At 45.6% G+C, this 22,008-nt stretch overlaps 1 protein-coding gene across 1 annotated transcript in view; it reads left to right on the top strand.

Annotated features, from left to right (window-relative positions):
- GPR39 (G protein-coupled receptor 39) overlaps positions 1–21,891 on the top strand; it is a 71,844-nt gene extending 49,953 nt beyond the window's left edge. Inside the window, exon 2 of the mRNA XM_082763630.1 lies at positions 21,376–21,891. Coding sequence (XP_082619756.1) covers positions 21,376–21,890 — 515 coding nt within the window. The 3' untranslated portion in view covers position 21,891. The remainder of the gene's footprint in view (positions 1–21,375) is intronic.
- The last annotated feature ends 117 nt before the right edge of the window (positions 21,892–22,008 follow it).

The raw sequence follows: 22,008 nt of genomic DNA, 5'->3' as shown, positions 1-22,008 counted from the left end.
AATTCACCCTTCAAAACTGTGTTTTCAGATCTTTTATCTGAAATCCCAATCTCCATTGCAGGCACTGCTTTCTTCTCACCCACTGAGGCTTTGCACACCAAAATGATGTGCAGCACACTTCAGCAACTCCCTGTGAGTAGATCTGAAAAGTATTTGGTCCACCACTGGGTGTTTTTTTCCCCTCCATATCTTCGTATGCCACATTTGAATGTATCATAGTGCTGCATTGATGTTACAGCGAGAAAGCCTTCATGCCCACAAAGTCTTTTATTGCTGTGAACAAAGCGTGCCCTCCAAGTTGTGGTGTGGAGACAAAATCACGATAATCTGTAGAGCTGCAGTGTGTGAGGGGATGTAGAGAGCCTCAGCTCCTTCCCTGCAGTGAGTGTGTGCCTCTCTGGGCATCATCATATTGTAACCTGCCGGGAAAAGGCCTAGCCAGCAGCAATGCTGGCAGAGTCAACAGCATATTCCCCAGCGGCCTGGATATGTTTTTACTGGTATTGGGGCAAAGAACTGAGTTTAAGGGTAATTATGAAGGCCTCCCTATTTACTTTATGAGGTAAAGTGCTCTGGTCTTCCTCATCAGTCTCATGCGGCCTACTTGCCTCGTGCGGGCCCAGCTTGTGTGCCAGACGGATGTCCCGGATGTCCGCAATGTCCCCAGCACACTGGGATGACCCCAACACACTGGGATATCCCTGATATACTGGGATGTCACCACCACAGCGAACCCCATGCCCAAAGCACTGAGCTGGGCTTTGTTCTCTGTGCTTTTTCTTGTGCCCATACTGCACATACAGCTCTGCTATCAAAGCGGCGTTACTGCGGCGTGCTATGAATCACCTCCTGTTTCTGACAGTATAGGGACCTTGCATACAAAGTATCATCGTGGAGCCAATTTTTACTGTTGAATCAAATCCCATAGAAACTACTTTCTAATGGAAATGATAATGAAACTTTAATTATAACTGTGCTACTTGGTTCCCTGAGCATACACATCCCATTAGATGGTTTCTGCTAAGATAGTGACATCTTTCAAGCTCATTTCTATGCATATTAAAAAAAAAAAAAAAAAAAAAAAAAAAAAAAAGAGGATGATATTTTACCTGTGATGTGTTACAACTGTTGGTATTTTTTTCTGGGTTCATCAAAATCTCGTTAGCATTAATCAAAGACATGACCAGAGAATAATGTAGTTCCTTGGGTTGTAGACTGAACAGAAATATTTGCACAAGCCAGAAACAGAATTTTTGATCAAGTTTTAGATTTTTAATTTTTATTTTTTTTTCCTCCCAGAAATTAGCAGCACACCATAAGGGCTTGTGGAGATAGACACCCACAGTCAGGTTTTGCAGGGGATTTGTCTCCTCAGCCTCGGAGCCCTGGGGTGAAACCAGCCTGGCAGCCGTGAGTGGTTTTGGGGCAGGCACCCCTACATTGTGGTGCCAAGATGACCCAAGGCACAGCCTGCTCCCTGGAACTATATGACTGAACTCCCTCGCCCAGGATAGCGGATTTTGGGTTTTAGAACCAATGTTTTTGTCCTTTTCTGTGAGCACCTGAAAGCAGCAGAAGAAAAAAAGGTAGTGTAGTCTCCCTGATACTGCTGGCTAATGGGGATGTGAGCACCTTAGCAGCGTTACAGCACTGGAAAGTTGGCAGAGATTTTTCAGAGCTTATTTTGAAGAAGGGGAAGAAAAGAGGCAGCTGCTCCAGTGCAGAAAAGTGTAAGGAAGGCCAATGTTCTTAGTTTAAAATAGCCCCAGAAAGCAATTACTTTTCTTGTGGGAAGTGCAGGATTCCTGGGCACTTCTTAAGCCTTTCCTGCAGGTACAAATGTGCCTTTTAAAGTTTAACCTGCTCTGTGATTCCTGCTGGGAGCTCTGTTTTCTCTCCCAGGCTTTGTGCTGTATCTCCAGCTTGTCTGCACGAGCAACGCCAGATTGCAGTAACGAAAAGTTGACATTACAACTTGGAATAAAGCCTTCTTCCCTCTGCGACGCGAGGGGCTTGCTTTTTACAGATAAGGTTAACACCTTTGGCTCCAGCAGTACCCTCGAGATAATGATTATCATATCCCAGGCGCAGAACCAGGGGGATGAGGATGCAAAGGGAAAGGTACTGAGGGGATGTGCTGCCTTTGACGTGACAGCATATATCAGTGGGGAGCTGCAGGCCTGAGCTCTCCTTTAGTGCCTACAGAAACCTGGCTGTTATTTTGAGTTCTTTCCCTCTGCCTTCGGTTCGGCTTTGTATTCCTGCTATTAATTTTTCAAAGATGCCAGGATCAGGAGCAGCGAGGGAAAATGGTTCATCCAAAATACCTCGCTGCAGAGCCAGATCTTTGCCCCTTGCTGCTAACAGAGTGACCGAGGAGCTCGGGTGGGAGCTGCAGGGCAGTGCTGCAGCAGTGTTTCCAGGTGGGTCCTACTGGCAGCACATGGACCAAAGCCAGGCAGTGAAAGGTCCTGGCCTTCCGTCATTAAAAAAAAAAAAAAAAAGAGAGAAACAAACAAACAAACACAAACCAAACTGTGTATGCTGCTCAGGAGAATATTTTTTCACATCTGGAATAACCGACCTGTGTAGATCCGGTTCATCATCTTCCTGATGGGCACTTCCCTTAAAGAGCCAACTGGTTGCAACACAAACTGCTGCACAGCAGCTGTGTGAGCACCGTGTCTGCGACCATTTAAACCATCATACAGGCTGGGCTGCAGATTTGTGTTTTTTTTTGGAGGGGCCCATCTGCTCCCCCCAGCCCCAAGGAGCATCCCACAGCAGGGCAGGAGAAGTGCAGAGCAGATCTCCACCCAGTGGATACCTTCCAGCACGGCTTGCATGGAGCCAAACCCTGCACAGTGCAGCACCCCAGAACAGGGACTGAGCTGGATGGAAGTGCTTTGAAGCTGAAAGATTTCTCATTTAATAAGTTTGTCCTTAACATGGTACCATTCTTCGCTACCTCATGATCTTCTGATTTCGAATGAACACACCGTACAGAGCACCAATTTGCATGGAAATCTTTACAAATGTGGGGAAGTGCTCTTCGTGTCGGCAGTTTGACTTTTATACTCTGGAAACTTCCTTCAAATGTAAATCAGTATGACTCCATCAAAACAAACAAACAAACAAAAAAAATACAGCTACTATACCACATGGATTTTGTTTTAAATTAGACTCCAAGGTCCAGTCTTTAGAACTGAGTCTGGCCAAGACCTGTAAGATCTCAGTACCTGATGTTACAAGCCTAAATCCATATTGACAAATGTTCTGCTGCAAACTGCCCCCCGTGTCTCTCGCTGCCCCACACACCAGCACCAGCAGCCTCCCTCGTTCTCAGGGATACAGAAGCTGGGATACAGAAAACCTCTGCAGAATGCACTTTATCATACAACATCTAGATTTAGAAAACAAAATGAAGACCAGCTTTTTTTTTTTCTCCCTCCCTAAGGCTGTTGTGAAGAGAGATATACTTTATTTTACCAAAATATCTAATCTTATCCACAACATCCCTCTGTTTTTAATTGCTGTGATAGTATGGGAATAACGGAGAAGAGCGATCTGGAGGTAGGCAGGAACCAGGACAAACCCACCCAGCTTCCCAGGCAGGCTCCCCGGGGGCTGCAGGAGCGGGTTTCAGAAGTGCTGTGAAAGTGAAACCTGATTAGGGAAGGACAAACAGATTACAGCGCAGGCAGCACCACGAGTTTGAATGAGGAGAGAAGTGTGTACTGGTGTACAAGCAGATACAAACAATCAAAGCCTTTTCATTTGAGGCTTGCAGAGGAATACCTTGCTAAGGTACACTTTTATAAGCATGAAACAATTTTTGGCACTCGTGATAATCACAAGGTCCAAAAAAACGAAGGTAGAAAATTGCCTTTTTCTGGGAAAGAGCACAGTTAATATTGAAATCATTAAAGCAGCCAAACTGTGTGAAGGGCATCTTTATTCCCCTTTGGCACATCATGACTACACCTCGATCAATGCAAGATACATCCTCACAGTTTTCTTTGTCTAAACCAGCTTTGATCAACTCAATTGCACAAATTTCTTCAGGCTGCCTCTGTGGTAAGGATGTGTGCACCAGGCTGGTTGCAGGCGACCTGTCCTTATCCACGTGACCCTTCTGATGAAGAAACAAGATTTAGAAATCAGATTTTTAGATGAAGAAATAACGTTGAGGGCTCAGCAGATTCAGCGAAAGGACACAGCTGCGCATTGCTGCTTCACTGGAGCCGCTGGGATTTATTCCAGCCAGCGGCATGGGGCGCCCGCTCCTTCGTGTTTTGACAAAATATGAAAACTCCATCCCTTTTCAAGAGGAGAGCCACAAACGAAAGGCTGATGGCTAAAGGCAGCCCCTCCTGCTGTTGTGGGCTGTGCAGGCGGTGTCCAGCCAGGTCTGGCAGCCGGGGGCAGGAGGGGAGGCTTTGGGGCTGCAGCTCTGGCAGGAGCAGCGTGAAAGAGGCATAAGGAGGGATTCAACGGGCAGAAAACAACACCTGGTTTTAAAGCTGGGTAGAGGGGAAGTCCTGCTGATGAAATGCTTTTGGTGTTAATCTCCTGCTTGAACTGGCAGCTCCTCTTTTCTTGCCCCCCGTCGCTCTCCTGGCAGGAGCAGGGAGCCTTGCGGCCGGGATGCCGCCCTGGCAGAGCAGAGAAGAAGCAGGGAAGGACACGGGGGACACACAACACTCCGGCATGCACGGCGAGTAGATCGGGGTGTTAAACACAACCTCTGCTCTCAGCTGGCTAATGTTTCAAAGGAAAACATTTCAAACGCTGAGAGAGATTGTGCAGTTAGCCGGTGATGCAATTACATGGCTGTAAGCTGTAGAAACTCTTTCAATGTGGCACATATTAAACCTTTCAGAGGTAGTGCTTTGATTTTTAATTTTACGCTGTTGGCAGGCAATCAGGGTCTTTAATAGTATGGGGGCCAGAGGGAAAATGTTTCAAAACAGCAAGGATCTTATCATAGTGTGCAATTAATGAATAATTATTAAAAACCAGAAATAGCTGGAAGAGCAGGCAAGAGCTGGCAGTGCAATTCTCTGGTTTCAGGCCTATAATGAAATCTCAAGAGAGGGAAGCATGATATGCAGCTCCGTGCAATTAAAGCTGGGATTTTTTCCCCCTAGTTGAAAGATCAGTGATCTTGAAAAAATATACCTGTCACTTGGTTTAGTTTTCAAGTCATTTAATTGTCATGGTAAAGCATTTAACGTTTAACAAGAGTGGAGACATTCTTCTGTGAGTTAGGGAGTTTTGGGGTTGTTTTGTATTAAATGGTGAGGTTTGTTTTTTGTTTGTAAGATGGAAGTCTTACAATGAGAAATGATAAACTCCTCAGTGGAGGAGGCCTTCATCAGGAGCAGTGGGTAACCTCAGATTTTAGGCTTTATTTATTTATTTATTTATTTTCCTAAAATGCAGCTAGATACAACATGGCTTTGTGTTACCTCTGGTCTCTTTTTCCTAATCCAAAGTGAACTTACACTTTGCATTTCCACTTGGCGAGGATAGGAACTTCCTGCCTGGAGGTGTTATCAGCCTCATTTTTCGCTTTTAGAGCTGCATAACAAATCTGATAATTAGAGTTGTACCATGTGCTTTGTCACTGAAACGCATTCCTCGGTGTCTCAGTGAGTGTCTCTGGCGTGTGAACGCTGAAGACACATTTGCTCGAGCATCCTCTTCCTTTGAGTACCGAACTGTGTTTGCTCATAGCTTTTTCCTTATATATGAGCTAAACGAAGAAAAAGTTATTTACAACTATCAGGCATTTTGACATGCAATATTAAGAGAGGTTTTCCATTAGCTTCACGAGAGAGCAGCTTAAACTGTGTGTGCATGTTTTCGTGTCCCTGGTGCTAATCCTGTTGCATTTGCATGCAGCAGGAGTGTAACACCTTGCACCCCCCGTGCCTGCAGCGGGCTCTGGTTCATGACTGGCATTGACAGAAGAAATTGTGAACTACTTGGATCTGCGCTGAATGGGGAAGAAAAGTCTATCGGTTTCTTGGAAGGCTTTCTGGCTTGAGTGCACTTCTGTGTATTTATTTAGACACTTTGATTGCCACGGAGCACAGCAGCTTTAAAGAATTTCACGAGCAAGAAAGTGCTTCAAGAAACAATTAGACTTCCCAGACACATTACATTGAAACCCAACAGCATGCTAGCGGGGAGGAGGCCAAGTTGCCTGGCGGGGGCACGCAAAACCCAGATTGGATCAGCATAAGCGAGCTGCAGCGGTTTCTGGAAGCTGTTTCTAGGAGACAGACACAACCTTCGCCACCGTGCCTGGGCTCTCTGTGCCACCGTTCTGCTTTCTGGCCTCGAGGTCTTTGCTGGCTTCCCTTGCTCCTGGCTCCTCTGCTGCTTGCTCTGAGGCTCTGGGGATGGGTAGGCCTGTGCTGGGGCCTGTGCTGGGGCGTGGGCTCATGCCCCATTTCGGAAGGGTCTTGCTGCCCTGGCCCTGTTCCCATCGCTGTCACACACCCGTGGGTGCTGTGGTAGTGAATAGGTGCGGGGTGCTCCCCTCTGCCCATCTCACTCGCTTGAGGAAACTTGGCTGCTATTTCTTCGGCTGCTGGAAGATCAGCCCTCGCTGGTGTGGCAACACGGGGCACTTCTGCCTTTGGCACAGCCATCAGGGACATACCGAGCCGTGCTGGCTGGCGTTAGCACTGTGGATGTGCTGTGAGATGAGTTTTCAGCTCTTGCCAAGCGGTCTGGATGGGGCCATCACCCTTCTCTGGGGATTTCTCCACATACCTGAGGGTACCCACGGCTCTTGGGCTCATAGGGGACCTTCACTGCGAGGTGTGCTCAGTGCTCCTGGAAAACAGGTCACTAACACAGTTCCTGAAGCAAGGCAGTGCCTTTTTTCTCTCTTCTCCCTTCAAAACGTAGCATGTACACCAGTGAAGTTCATTACGGGGTGGTAGCTGGCCTCAGCTCCTGCCATTAATTCATAATCTTACCGGGTGGGCTGTAAGGCAGTGCCAGCTCAGCAAGCTCCAAGGAACTCTTGGGTAAAGTGCTCTCCATTTTGAGACCGTCAGCGGCAGCTTATCGCTTGATTTATCTCTCATTTCCAGGTGTGGAGCTAGAAGTAAACTGACATTGTAAATCACTAATTCAAGCAGAGTGCGAGAACAGTGCACAGTCTGCATATTTCAATGCTGCTTAATTAGAAAAGGAAAAAAAAAAAAAAAAACCAACACAACTTGTTCCATAGACATGTGCAGTGCAAATTCTTTTTCTTAAAGCTTCAGGTGGGCAAGATGTCCTTCTGAGACCCACATGTCCAATGCTGCTGCTTATCTCCTTACAGCAGTCTTTCAGTTTTGCCCCCAGGCTCAGGTCGATCCCAAACCCACCCAGTGTCTCTGCTGGGGAGCAGCCCCTGCCTGCTGCTGCCACGTACACCAGCACAAACACCAGCCTCTCATCCCGGCTCTGAGCCTGCTGACCTTTTTCTTCTTAATTAAAAAAAATCCTTTTCTGCTTGCTAATTACATAACTGCCATTTTGTGCCCCAGCAGTCCTGGACGAGGTTGAGCTCTGCGCCCTCCCCAAAGGTGTTCTCATCTGCCTCTGGTTCACAATCAGCTTCCAGTTGCAATTGTGCTTTCGCATGATCAGAGCTTCTCTCCTAGCCTCTCATTTCCTTGAAACCACCACCACGGAAAACAGAATCACTTGCTGGATCAGTGGGAATAACATGCTCCTGTGGCACGCTGCTTCAGAAAAAGAAGCGATCCTTGATGCGATCACTGCCTTTGCCTCCCCCATCATGCTGTCCCCCTCTTCCATTACCCTTTAAACTCCTGCTGTGCTGCTGGATGACTGCACCTGCAGCATTTACATCTCATCGCTCCTTCTACTCTTTGTCTTGGTGGTGTGAATTGCCCCAGCAGCCTTGTTGTTTTGATCTGTGGGCATTTTGCTCCGCTAGTTGTGCTGCTCACTGTTACCCCAGGGTGGCTGCTGCGTTCTGCTCCCAGCGTCTGTGGAGCTGAGAGCTTCCCGAGGTGCCACGTGCACCAAGAGGTGGAGTAAAAAGTAAAGCAAGGAGAAAGAGCTCCCCTATTAATAAAACACCCTCCAACTTTTTAGGTTCCTGCTTTTTTCCTTCTGCTCTTACCCACCATCCTATTATAAAGTTAAATACGCTGCTTTAGAAAAATGAACAAACAATAACACCACCTTCTGATTTATTGGCATGATTTTTTTTTTTTCCAAAGGTGATCTCTAACAGGCTTTTCTATTGTTGCTAAAAATGTGGCATTGTGCATAAGATTTTCTTGTTGAGATCAATTTGCTAAATTTTCATTTAGTTTCAAAGTGGTTCATTTTGTTGAGGCTTCATTTTGTTCAGACTAGCAACTCAAGAGGTTTCCTGTAGCTTAGAGAGATTGCTTTTGAATTGACACATTATTCAGTCATGAATTGTTTCTTTAGTATATGAACGGCTGAGTGGGGTTTTTATTACAAATATGAGTTTGAGTGCAGAACTACTACTATTTTGGCCAAATAAAGAACGTAAAATTAAGTGTGAGTCTTCATAGTATACTGTGATGCTTTGCTATACTGTGCCTGTTTCTTTTTTAAGTACTTAGTGAAACCCTCCTGTAGGGCATAGTAATATGATCAACTGCACACAGAATTAAAAAAAATATTACAGGATTTTGTAGAAATGTGGCTGTGCTAATAAGAAATGAAATAATTTTCCTATTATCGGAAGCTAAAAATGAGTAATTTTAGCCTTCCTGATCAGCTGCTAATTAAATGCATCTTCAGCTGCGTTCAGCATCTGATCCTATTGTGCTGCTCCAGGTGGGGGCAGCAGGATTGCTGCAGTCCCCGAGGTAACGAGGTGTCACAGGGCAGCAGCACAAGTGCAATTCCAGTGTTATGCAGCAGCCTGTTTAAATATGGTTTTCCTCCGTGCTGTTTCTTCTTGTTTACCTGCGTACGTGATTGCTCCTACCTAACTTGAATTAGTTTCCACCTCTGCAGGATTTATTTTTTTGCCCAATAAAGTTAACTTGGGTAAATGGAAAGCAGTAGGAGAGAAGTATCTGTTTCCTGAAGGTGTTGGCTCCGGGCTGCAGGTGGACGATTGTTGTAGCAGATCAGCTGGCAATTTTTGCCAGGTGCGTGGAACTGAACTGCAGGACCTTGTGTGTGCCAGCTGCCTGAAGTGAAGGGATCAAGGATCTCATCTGTGCCCCAGAGCAAATCTCCTGCCTTGTTTTGCTGCCATAGGCTTTACCACCAAAAATCAGCTTCCCTGATTTCCTTTAGGAGGGAGGCTGGCCTGTAAGGGCAGCAGCCTGAGGTCTCTGCAGCACCAAGTCTCAGCTCTTTGCTCTCTTCCTTCAAGGAGTAAGAGGTGATTTTTACTCAGAGATCCTGGGAGAGAGCCGCTTGTCCTTTGCTCTGTGACTTAGCAGTTGAAGAAGTTTATTGCTAGAGAAGATAATTTAGACTTTTTGTTTCAATCTCATAATCTTGACTATTTTTTTTTCTATTAGCTCTTGGGAGTGAGCATTTCAGTCATTAGTAGGTGAAAACCCTACAAAGCTCAAGAAGGGCTCCAGAAATCTTTCTTACCAAGATGGCTTAGTTGATAGGTCTGATAGAAGAAGTTATTTCAGTGTGAGGTGTTACTGGAATGGGGATGAGAAATAAAATCCAGTGGCTCTAGCTATGTTCGTGGGGGCGGAGCAGCTACTGAATGATGTGGCAGTGTCAGAAGCAATAGGAGTATTTATTTCTGTCATGGTACGGGTCAGACTAAAGACCAGCAGTTGAATATAGGGTACATAGAGAAGTCCTTCAATGCTTATAATTGCTGTGAATGCTGATATTTAATCATCTTTCTTTCTTTCATATTTATATATTTATTATATGTGGGAGTAATTGGAAAAGTCTTCATCACTGTGGTCCTGTGTGCCCAAAGCTGGAGCCAGCCGTATGAGGTTAGAAGAGGAAAAGAGCTTGATAACTCACAGTCAGGTAGATTTAGTCCTCGTTAAAATCCCCTGCATCTGCACTGCACTCCAGAAATCATCACATTTATCGCCAGATTCCAGAATTTCCATTAAAAACAGCATAATCGAATCACACGCGTTGTCATGTTGTGGTTCCTCTTTCTTATTTACAGGATTTCCTCCAAAACACACACTCTCGTCCCTGTAGTTTTTAGGAGAAAGGGAGAGAGCAAGCTGTCGGGTAGTCGGAGCTCCGGCTTAATTAGTTTTCTCAGGTCTGCAGTAATATCTGCTGGTTCGTAGTGTTTCTTGGAAAGGTGCTACGAAAGATAGAGAAAGCTGCATGCTCCAATTCCACCTGGAATAGCTCTGGGTTCTCCTCAAGGAAATAAAAGAGAGCTCAATGGACAGCAAAAATATACCCTGTAAGGCTTGGATAAAGACAGGAACATCACTGTTTTTTTTTTGTTTTTTTTTTTGTTTTTTTCCTAAAGTTACAAGTGATTATAAGGGGGTTTACTTCCCGTACGTTATAGGAAAACGAGCTGCATCTTTTGCTAGTACTGAGGTGCAAGATGGAGCTCGCAGCTGGGAGGGAGGACGAGCGGCAGCCTCACGTGTGCTGGGAGCTCTCGCTGCGTGCCGGCTGGCTGAGGCGCTCTGCGCGTCCCCGGCAGCTCCCAAAGCAAAGAGCAAATATCACAGCACAGGCACAGGGCTCCCAAACCAAACGGTGAGCGCAGTCGGTGAGCGCATTCGCCTCCTCACCCGACACGGGGAGGCTTTCGTCTCACGGGCTTTGAATTAGGCTGCCGGCAAGGTGGTGCCGGGGGGAGGAATGCTCTTTATCTTGTACACATACTCCTCGGAAAGGATTGAGAGAGGTGGTTTTGACATGTTTGCACTCATTATGATTCTCTGGACAGCTCTGAAATGTGAATAAAAGGAGATACAGGTGTTGGCAGAGAGGAGGCTTCGCTGGATGGAAATGGCTCTGTGCCCTGGAGAAGGCTCCGGGAGGGGAGCCGAGGACTGGGGGCATCTTCCTTGGTGTGAGCACGGAGCTTCACCACTACCCGAGGCTTTGATCTGAGTTATCAAAGCGTGGGCTAGTTTAAAGACTAAAACTGCTTTGCTGTGCCACAGTTACTTCGTGTTTCCTCCATTAACACGGCTGCCAGGGCACGCTTCAAGGACTCAGACTGGAATTCAGTCTCTGGGCACCTGCGGCTTTGAAATCGCCCCTGTAGCTGTACTGGGGGTGCCTGAAGCAGACATTCCCATTTCTCATGACAGTTTCCAGGCAAGAAAGTCTTCGTAGCTCTCCTGCTGATTACGATCGTCCTTAAGCCTTGAAGCAAATTGCTTCTGAGGATGCGCGGAACTTTGGCTGTCGTTCTGACCGCGTTTGTTTACTGCTTCCCTTCTGAAATGAAGAGGAATCCCTCCACAGCAGCAGAATACTTTCACTTGTCAGAAAGGGAAGCTTGTCGGCATGCTGAGAAGAACGTGAGGTCCTTCGGGCTGCACCTCACCTGCCCACGTCAGGCCTTTGGTGGGCACACAGAGCGATGTGATTCGTGGGCACCTCTCTTGCAGCCAGGGGCACCTCTGGGCGATGCAGGCGGCCTCGGCAGTAGGATTGAGGCTGCACAGTGTGCTGCGGTACATGAGCAGCAAAGGCAAGCCACGTGCAGCAGGGGTTAGCTCCAGAAAGGATCTGGGATGCCCACATAACCGCTGTGGCCAGATTGTGAACCACAGATGGGGGAAGAAACAGGACTGGTCCAATGCAGCCCTGGAACTCTTCTTTTCCTCCCAGCAAGGGTGATGGAGGCAGTGGCCTCTCACAGGGCTGTCACAGCCACCTTCCTCAGGGACAGAAGAGGACAACCATGTCACCCTTGGTCCCAAGTTGCAGCCCCCGAGCTGCCAGCCTCTGTGCCACTGCCACCACCTCTGCCTCCGTGTGTTCCCGCTTGTCTGCCCTCAGGATGCTGCTTCCTATCCTGGGTTTTGCTGTGGAATTGGAGTAGCTGCACGTAATTTCTATGGCGATTTGCTTTGGTTTCTCCTCTCACTTAGGCTGCTGAACGTAAGCTCCAGTTGTGTTTGTTTTTTAAAGCAGCTGGCAGTCCTGATCTCGCTACCATTTGTGCATCAATAACGCCATTTTCATCTCGCTAGCTACCAAGCCTGCAAGTTTTCTTCTGCGGGGTTTTGGTACAACAATCGGACTCGGAGATTGGTTATACCTCGCTTATTTAGGAAGAACTTCAGTGATTCCCCCTAAGACGATTGGTTCCATATAACGTGTAGCTTGAGCTTGTCTTTCTGGCAAAGCTCACGGGCATCTCATGCGTCTGCTGAGCTAATATTTTGTTTGTCTGTATTTGTATTCTGCAGTTGATTGTTCAATGATTTCTCCTGCTGAATTGCAATAGATGAGCTGTTTAATGTTGCAATGGCTGATTTTGTAATGTAAAAACAAAAAACCTCTCCATTCCAAATTGTGTTTGCTAGTTAGAGCACTGAATTTAAATGAGATTTGTATGGAAAATGTATTTTTCCATTGTTTTGCCAATGCAGAAAGAAAACGAGACTTCAGTCTTTCTAAAAGGAAATCAAAGCAACCATGGCAAAAATTTGTTTTGCAAGGAAGAAGCAGCAATAAAAACTAAACTTGTTCCCTTCTACACATTTGTGTCCATATATTTTCTCAATGCAGAAATAACCATTTCCAATAAGCATGTCTTTTCTGACAACTGGAATATTAACGTTTCTGAAGAATTAAAAATGTATTTATTATACCACAGCACATCTTCAGGTGGTGATTCTGTCTACTTCCACAATATTCTTGATCTTCTTTTCCCCTAAAGTAGCCCAGATTTAAAATGTCATGTTTTTTTTGGAGAATTGCTGCCGTGAATGGAAATGAAGGACCCGAAAGCTGATGCTGGATTCTGTAGCTCTTATCGATAAACCACATGAGATGGGCACCTGACCGACACCGAGCAGTCGATGGCTGCTTCAAATGCCGCGTTGGTATTTACCGTCAGGTGTAACGATCGCAGGACTCTTTACCCAGCCACATGAAGGAAAGCAACAAAGTGGACAAGGGACTCTCTGAAATCCTCCCGTCAGCTGGTGCCCTTCCCAGTTCTTGTCTGTGCGGGGGGAGCAAACATCTGGCTTCGGCCACGGCACTGCAGTGCCTCTTCAAAGCGAGCCAGGAGCTCGTGGCACTGCGGGATGCGCCTGCTGCCGGTTACAGCAGTGAGATCTCCATCATCATTTTTAAGTATTAACGCTAACATGATTTCCTCTCGTAATGCATGAGCATGTATGTCTTTTAAAAGCACATCGTGCCTTTAATCGCCGCTTTGCAGAAAGGCTGCTCGTGTTCAGTAACCATAATTCGGTCATGAAACTTCCTGGAGTATTTGCACTTTTTACTGGTGTTTGCACTGCAAAATGACAGTATTTAAAAATATTTGAGAAGCAAAACTTGACCTTGCTAAGAACTGAAGATATTTGTCAGATATTTTAAATTGCAAAGAAGCAAAACCGTTAACACTTGTGTCCTGACTAATTATATTCTGCATCGCTGCGTTCCCCTGACAACTTCAGATGCACCCAGTATCACTCCACCTAACTGCTGAGGGCTGCTATGTGACAGAGCAAGGCAAAATCAGCTTATTGCTCTGCCCTGGCTTGCAGAGTCCATGCGAAGGGATCCCCAGAAGCTCTCGTGTTTTAACGTTGCAGAGTCAGAAAAGGTTTTACCATTTTGCTCTGCAAGTCCCAGATGTAGGGACTGACAAATGCACGTACTGGAAACGGACTTGAAGCTTAGGTCTGGCTCCGTGGAAGCCTCTCGTTACGTTATCTTTGTTTAATGGGGACATTGGTGTTTCTCAACCAATGTGCAGTTTGTCAGCTGGGAAGTCCAACAGATGTCTCTCTGCTCCAAAGCGCTGATGTTCTGGGCAGGTGTCTTTGGGGTTAGCTCCTGTTGGAGGGGATCCTGGCAGCACACACCAGAGCCTGTCCCGTGGCTGCAGAGCTGCCGACGTGCTGTCCATGGTCCTCCTTCGTCGCCAGGCTCAGGTGGGACGTGGCCCCAGCAGACACATGGCTGGGTGGCCCGGGGCTTCAGCTGCAGCAAGGCCTCGCAGGCCTTTTATTTCATTTATTGCACCATTTATTGCTGCTTCTCAGTGCCTTCAATTTATTGCACCGCTTTGTGGGGCTGCACTGTCCTGATCAGCAAATGGAGCTCCCTAATGGGACGTATCATTGGTATAGGCCACCTGTGAGGCTGGGAGGAGCACCGTGAGCATGAGGTGGACCAAATCCCTCTGAAGGCTGCAGCAATTCCTGGCCCTTTTTTTTTTTTTTTTTTTTTTTTTTTTTTTTTTTTTTTTTTTTTTTCTGGCAGCTGTTAGCAGGACATGGTTTTTGACTGTCTGGCCCAGGCCATATGCTTAATTATTCCAGCAGCATTTATAAAGATTAGTTGGTTGCTGACTTCTGTTCAGTTTAAACCCACTCTGAGAAGGGCAGAGTTTTCTTTGCCAGAGCTGTTCCTTGAGTGCTTGAGATCTGTCTGCTTGTGCTGGCAACAAAAATACCTTGCTAACTCTGTTGTCCTTGTTATCCTTGCATTCCCAGTACAAGCAGAGAAGGGGCTGGATTTTATCTCTGGGAGCTATCCACTGGCCATACCTTCTCAAAGCTACCCTGTAGTTATTGCTTGGATAGGGATAGTTTACATATTACCTCCTTCCCTTGCAGAGAAGCATTTTGAAAGACAAATCCATGATTCTGAAAGTTGAGGATAAAAGGAGCCGAGTTGCTGAATAATTTGAGCTCATACAAAATGTATGCAGCAATGCATGTATTGACTTGTTTCGGTGAATATCACAATTTATTGTCCCTTGAACTAAATATTGACACAGACAAAGCAGCATCAATATTTATCTCTCAGGTTAATACATTTTTATATTCACCTCAACATCCATCAATATGTGGTTATTATTATGATGATGTTTGTCCTTCAGCAGAGGGAAGTTGCATGTGGGTAATCAAGGGAAAAAGGAGTTTTATATTAATATTCTTTTCCTATTTCAATCTTCATGAGATGCTTTGTCCTGGACATGGAGCATACTGCAGGCCTCACTCAAACAAAACTCTTTATTGATGGCTGTGACACTCTGCGCTGAGTACAGGATCGAGCGATTGATTTTCAGGAAATGTGGAGCTAGCTGTCACTAGCAGAGGGGGCAGCAGAACCGTCATTTTTGTTTTTACAGCGTTTTTTTGGTGGTGCTTCCTCTAGTGACTCTGTAACTAAGTGAGATCTGCTTTACAGAAAGCGAGAGGTAGAGCCAAGCGCGGGGCACAACCTGACAAGAGTCTGGGAGCCAGGTGGGAACTGCCACCTACGAAATGATGCTCGTAAAGCATAACGGGGACATCTGCAAGTCTGTTAGGACCCTTGTGTTCAGTTTATCTCATGCCTGTGTTACGTGTGGCACTCTGAGTGCCAGCTGAAATGTTATTTCTGGGCATTTGTTAATACTGTGGAGAATAGTGGCATATTTGGGCCACCTGCATCTCTTCCAGGAAGAAAGTGTGCGTGGGCAAGAAGACATTAACAGTGCCTGAGGGCTTATCCTTCCCATCTGCCCCATCTCTTCTTTTTGGTCCCAATTCTGGGACTTCAAGAACAAGAGAAAGGAGGTTTCCTGGGTAGAAGATAATTGTGGGCAGCACAGAAAGGATGCAGGCGTGGTGGCACTGAGTGTCAGTTCAGGGCTAGGCCTCGGGGACACAAAGGCTTTCAGCACATGCTTTCAGGCTGTAGCGACACGTTTATCAAGTAGTGCCTCTGTTCCTCTTTGGACTGTGCTTTTAAACCTCCTGACCTCAAGCAGAGGGGAGATGGAGAGGTGGGAGATAAACAGAGTGGATGTCACAGGCACGGCGCCTTCCTCTGCCAGCCCACGCAGGCTGGAGAGGGCCTTGCTTCACACATCGGGCTGAGCGTCTGCTGCTCGCCAGAGGCTGCTCAAAGCTGCAAGGTTGGGTCTGGCACTCAGCCCAGCTGCTGGCACAGCCCAGACCTTCCCCAAACGCCTGCCTGCCGGGAGCAGCAATGCCAGGAAGGCAGCGAGGCGAAGGCCGCCCTGACAGGCCCTGCTCCTGCTGCCCGCAGCCCCGCCAGGCTGCAGTGTGCCGGCTGGTTTCCTTGCTGTGCTGGCCACTCAGAGCTGCAGCAGTGAAAGCAACAGCAGTTTGTAAACTGGCGATTGTCAGCAGACAGTCGGCATGTGGCAGGTGACTTGTCACAGGCAGACTGTGGCAGCAGAAGGGGTGCGCAACGGCGGCAGGCGCTGGTAGGCGTTGGGCCGCGTCTGGAAGGTCACCTCAGCACCCAAAACCACAGTGCCTTTTGTGGCTCGTTTTCTTCATGAAAGCTAGAAAGACAACAGACTGATGACTTATGACCTTATGTGTAATGGAAAACAATGGTTTTGAGTCCTGGTTAAAATAATGCACACGATATGCCCCAAGCCCACTTCCTGAGAGCAACATCCTTAATTAGTGCTAGTTTTTTCTTCTGCTCTGTAGTTTAGGAGTGATGGCGCTTACAACCCTCCACAACCTGATTAGAGAGCTGTGTTTGCTCCTATTTTCAAAGCCATGGTTGGCAGAGTCAAACAGGGGCCAAGCACTTTCCTCCTGACTGGCATTTTGCTTCGTGATGGCGAACTTAATGGCGGGGGATGCTCTCCGTATCTTCACCTTTTGGAAGCTGGTAACTGCGGTAGGAAGACTTTGTGACTAAGGCACGGGGCAAATGTCACGCTATACCTTTGAGTATAAAGCTGGGCCAAGTACACAAGTGCAAAATGAGCACTCAGACAGAAAGCCTCCCTCTGAACCAGCAGCATCGCTGCCTGCACGCGAGTCATAACTCAGTAACCATATGCTTATATTCCACTGGCAATTGCCATTTAAATGTCAGTTTACAAGCAGATGTTGAGAAGCCTCCTTTGTGCCATTACTCACAGAAAAACAAAGTTTGAGGCTTAACCCTGTTTGAGCTCGCTGTGATTTGGGGTAGCAGCGGTCCTGCAGACCCTGACTCACCAGGACTCAGTTCCAACAGCCTTGGCTAATGGCGATGGCAGCCAGATACAGGCGTGTGTTGGCATTTCCTAAGGACAATTGCCATTTTGTAGATGGTTCCAAGTTTTGTGGTTGGTTGGCAGTGGCCAAGATAGAGGAGAAATGTGGGACTATAGACGGGGAAAGAGTTAAGTGTCCATGTCTAGAAAAAATAATGATAAAAACAAAGACAAAAGAATCTGCTTAACAGAAGAACAATCAAAACCTGGGAAGGCGGAGAAGGAAGCCCTCTCTGCTCTACCAGACATTTGCATGTATTTAAAATCCTTCCCAATAAAGTTCATAATGAATTTAATTCAGTCCCCTATGGCCCAGAGGAATGTTCCGAGTAATAAAAAGTATTGCTAAGGGAGAGATGACTGCCAAACTCGTATTCCGTGCCAGCGATGCATATTTATATTATTGGCACTTAAACGCTAGGTTTATTTTACTACTTAAATGATCCTTTGTCACATATTAAGAATTAATACTGTAAGATCTACTTTTGGGAAGTTACAATAACAATTGCCGAATTTAAATCATTGTTAAATTTGTATGCTTTACTTTTAAAGAAGCTTAGTGTTTGTTTTTGGTTGGTTTTTTTTCAGACCAAAATAGTAATTGAATGTGGCAATTCTTATTTATGGCTTAGCCTTTTAAAATGGTTTTAGTCAAGGGTCTTTTCATGTCTGCTTTTTGTTGTTGTTACAGTGAAATATGCACATCAATGTTAAACGAATTATAAGCTCAAACACTTACTTAAAAGGTGGTGTATTCACTTACACACAGTCAATTAGGTAACGCAAGGGCTCCTGGCTTCTGGTGGCACGGTCTGATGCGCTTCTGAAGATTAAACCCAGTGATTCAAGCCTGTGTGGGAAATGTCAGGCACCAGGGGTGGAGGTCACCGGCCCACAGCATCACTCTGTTTATAAACATCATTATTCCATGGGAGATAAATCTCTGCTCTCACCTAGCGTGTCACTTCAGTGCAGTAGGTAGGAAAACAGAAAAATAAATAAAATAAATGGAGCTACTAATTGTTTTCACTTTAATAAGAAGGAGTGGAAAGGGAAGCTGAATATGAGATGAAATGTGAAGGTGTTTAATTCCTAGCAGGCAGCAAGTGCTAGGGAAAAAGTGCATGAGTACTGACATAAGATGCAGTTTGTTTTACATTTGAGTTGATACGGAGTTATTTAAGCACCTTCTGCACATTACATTACAAGATTAAAATCTGTATAGCCTGTGTACACGTTCACATTGCAGCAATAATTCAGTCAAAATATTTAATCTGTTAAGGCCTGAACATAAAGCTTTTTCTTTTGATGCACTTAGGCTTACTGCATACTTTTAAGTGTGAACAGCTGGAAAAAATACTGTGAATTTGTCAGGTTTTTTTTTTTTTTTTTTGTCCAAGTGTAAAAATTCAGTTACTTATCACTGGCAAATGAGGAAGTTTTCCAGACATTTCCTCCCAACCCCAAAAGTCTAACCTCCTCCATACTATGCAAGGGCACGAGCAGCTCATTTTTCACTTGCTGTACAGACAACGAAATATTCAATTGCCCAGAACAAAAGTCTCTGAAGGATATAAGGGGGAATCTCAAGCACTTGGCAGTTTGGCCTAAAAAGAAAGGTCAATGGCACAGACTTCAGATACGAGTGAAAAATTGGGCTTCTCAGTGCACTGCACATGAGCTCTAATACTGAATGCACGCAGTGTTTGCCCAGTTTTTCACAGCATCATTCATAATTTGGGAAACTATTAATCAGGATGATGAAATATCCTTTCTGTGACTAATAACACAAATTTTACACAATAGAGCTTATTTTCTTTCCCCTTGAAAGAGATCATATGGTAAAATTTGGCAAGAACTTTGCAGGCCCTGGTTTGTGGGCTTTGTGTTTAAGCTGCACAGGAGAAGAAGTCACCACAGTGCCCTGCTGTGATCTTTTTGTAAGGCTCAGCAAAAGTCACTGCTTGGGGCTCATTGTTTTCTGTCAGTCTGTGCCAGGACCACTATCCCTGTATTTGTTAAAAAAAAAAAAAAAAAAAAAAAAAAAAAGCACTGAAGACTATAAAATTTGCAGGACTGATTAAAAAAAAAAAAAAGTAGATCAGTTTATGCCAGAGACACTCCAGGAACTGAAACAAACGAGGCAAGAAGTCGGGGAAAGAGTCGGGCAGCCAAGCAGGGGCACAGGACTGTGTAAGAACAGGGATGAAAATAAGGAGACTGTCGGTAACGGAAGTAAGGGGAGTTAAAGAACACAAAATGGGAAAGACGTCTGCTTTTATCACTTGCCTACTAAAAATAGGCTTCCTAGTCGTCCTCCCCCCCAACCCTGTGAATCTATTGCTGTATTTTTCAGCTAGGCTACTTCCCCATCCTTCCAAAATTACCGTGACATGAAGTGACTACATTAAGCGATTAGGGAAGCACATGAGCAAAAAGATGACTTTTATTTGGTATCTGTCATTCAGTGAGATCATAATTATGGCTTTCATTAAGAAAATCAACTTCTTTAAGAAAACCTGACGTTTCTTGCCTTTCCTTTGATGGAGATGGTGGTGGAGGGAACGGGGAAATACCCTGTCTAAGTTCTGGCAGTTTCAAAGTAAAAAAGCTTGATTTTCTTCCACCCTTCCCCTTGCATTCATGTCTTCTCACTAGTAAAATATCATTTTTCTGGCTTGAAAACAGTGGGAATGTACTGTTTCAGAACTGCATTCCTACAGTGATCTGTTTAGTGGGGGCATCTGCCATTCTAGACAGGTAAGAAAACCTTTCTGTGCTTCTGCTGGGAAAGTAGGCACAGCACTCCAGGAAATAAAAACCACAAGTGTCTCTGGAAAAGCAAACCACGCACCAGCAAGATACTCTCTGCTACTTTGTGCATTTGCAGCAGGGAAGGCAGCCTGCAACTTGCACTCCCTCTGAAGCACTCGCATAAGGCACGCTTCCTGCAAAGAGAAAAACAAAGCGGGAGCAGTAAACCTGTGGCTCTATTTCGTTTCAGAAGTAGAGCTTTGAAGGGGAGCACTGTGGAGGAATTATCTCCTGTACCTCATAGTTCATGTAGGATGCCAGCACATTCAGTGCCTCTGCGTGCTGGAAGTGGGTGCCAGGGAGGACTGGGGTGCCCGTCCTGGGTGCCCGTCCCCTGCTCCATCTCCTGGTGGGAGCTGAGCTCTCCCGTCACCAACACGTTTCTCCAGGGCTGCACTTCTGAGGATGGCATCGCTGCTGCAGCTCCGCTGAATGCCAGACCACAGAGGCAGCGTTTTCAGACATCCTGCACTTAAGCCACCCCCTTTTTAATGCCATCAGTGATGCAGCAATGTGTATTTATATCTACATATAAATACAAAATGGTCGGATACCACATTTTAAAGCATAATTTATAATCCGAAACTGTTTACACTTTCATGATTAGGCTTGGGTTTTTCTCATTTACATTCATAATTTAATTCCACTGGAATTTGATTTTAAGAAAGCCCAACAAATCTTAATTACCATAAAAAGATCCATACATATTTTACTTAAAAATATCTTCTGTAAGAGGAAATTTACCAAAAATAACACCAAATATATTACTATGCATACAGTTTCTTCTTTTTTTGTAAAGTACAAACAAGAATCTGATCTCTTTTGGGTATTGCCTGATCTTATATGGCTATAGGTTCTATTTATTTTGTTCATTTGTTTCTCAAAATAAAGGGAAAAACATAAGAAGTGTAAGAACACAGACCAAAACAAAGACCCATTCTTTCCAAAGATATAGGCATTGATGAAAGAACACCTCAAAAACTAATAAATGGCAACAGGTACAAAGAAACACTATCCAAGCACTGTGCAATCTTTTGTCCGTAGCATACGCTGCAATGACCTCGTAACAGTAATTAAAACAAACAAACAAAAAAAGCTACTGGCAGAAAAAGCTGTTAAGCAAAACACTGAAAAACTGGTAGTGTTTCCTAACCAGTAAGTGCAGAACTGATACTAGGTCCTTTCTGTTTTTTCCCCCCTACATACGCACACTTCTCCCTCTGAGACAAGGCTCTCAGACACGTGATTTTTGGGTGGTCCTTTGGGGACCCAGGCGTTGGACTCGTTGATCCTCATGGATCCCTTCCAGCTCGGGATATTCTGTGACTCTGTGCTTTTCTGTTTGTTCACAGGGCTGATTGTTGCAACTCTGGCAATATGCTGGATGCCAAACCAGGTTAGAAGGATCATGGCTGCTGCGAAACCAAAGCAGGATTGGACTGTCCCCTACTTCAGAGCGTACATCACTCTTCTTCCTATAGCTGACAGCTTCTTCTTCCTCAGCTCCGTGGTGAACCCCCTGCTGTACAACATCTCCTCTCAGCAGTTCCGCAGCGTGTTTCTGCAGGTCCTCCGCTGCCACCTGACCATACAGCACGCCAACAAAGAGAAGTTCCTCAGAGCCAACCTGAACTCGACAGCCAGGAGCAGACGGTCCCTGCGCCCGCTCTTCTTTTCCTCTGTGCGCAATTCTTCCACCAAGAGCAGCAAGAAAGTTTTTTTAAGTACTTTTCAGACTGAGACCAACTGCAGTCCACAGAAACCAGGTCTTGAATCACTGGAGCCCAGCTTGGAAGTAGTGCCACTGAAGACGAGCTCAGAGCCCACTCCAGACACACAAACCAGCCTTTGTGAAAATGAAGTATGACTTCATATATAAGGCAAAGTTAACGATCAGCGATGAACTTAAAAATGTGAATTAAAGTGGCTGAGGAACTGACTACATCTTAAATGCAATAACACAGATGGATTTGTTTCCAGTTACG

The sequence above is a fragment of the Aythya marila genome (genome assembly GCF_965140915.1).
Source record: "Aythya marila genome assembly, chromosome: 6".
NCBI classification, from domain to species: domain Eukaryota; kingdom Metazoa; phylum Chordata; class Aves; order Anseriformes; family Anatidae; genus Aythya; species Aythya marila.
This window is presented reverse-complemented; position numbering and strand designations above follow the sequence as displayed.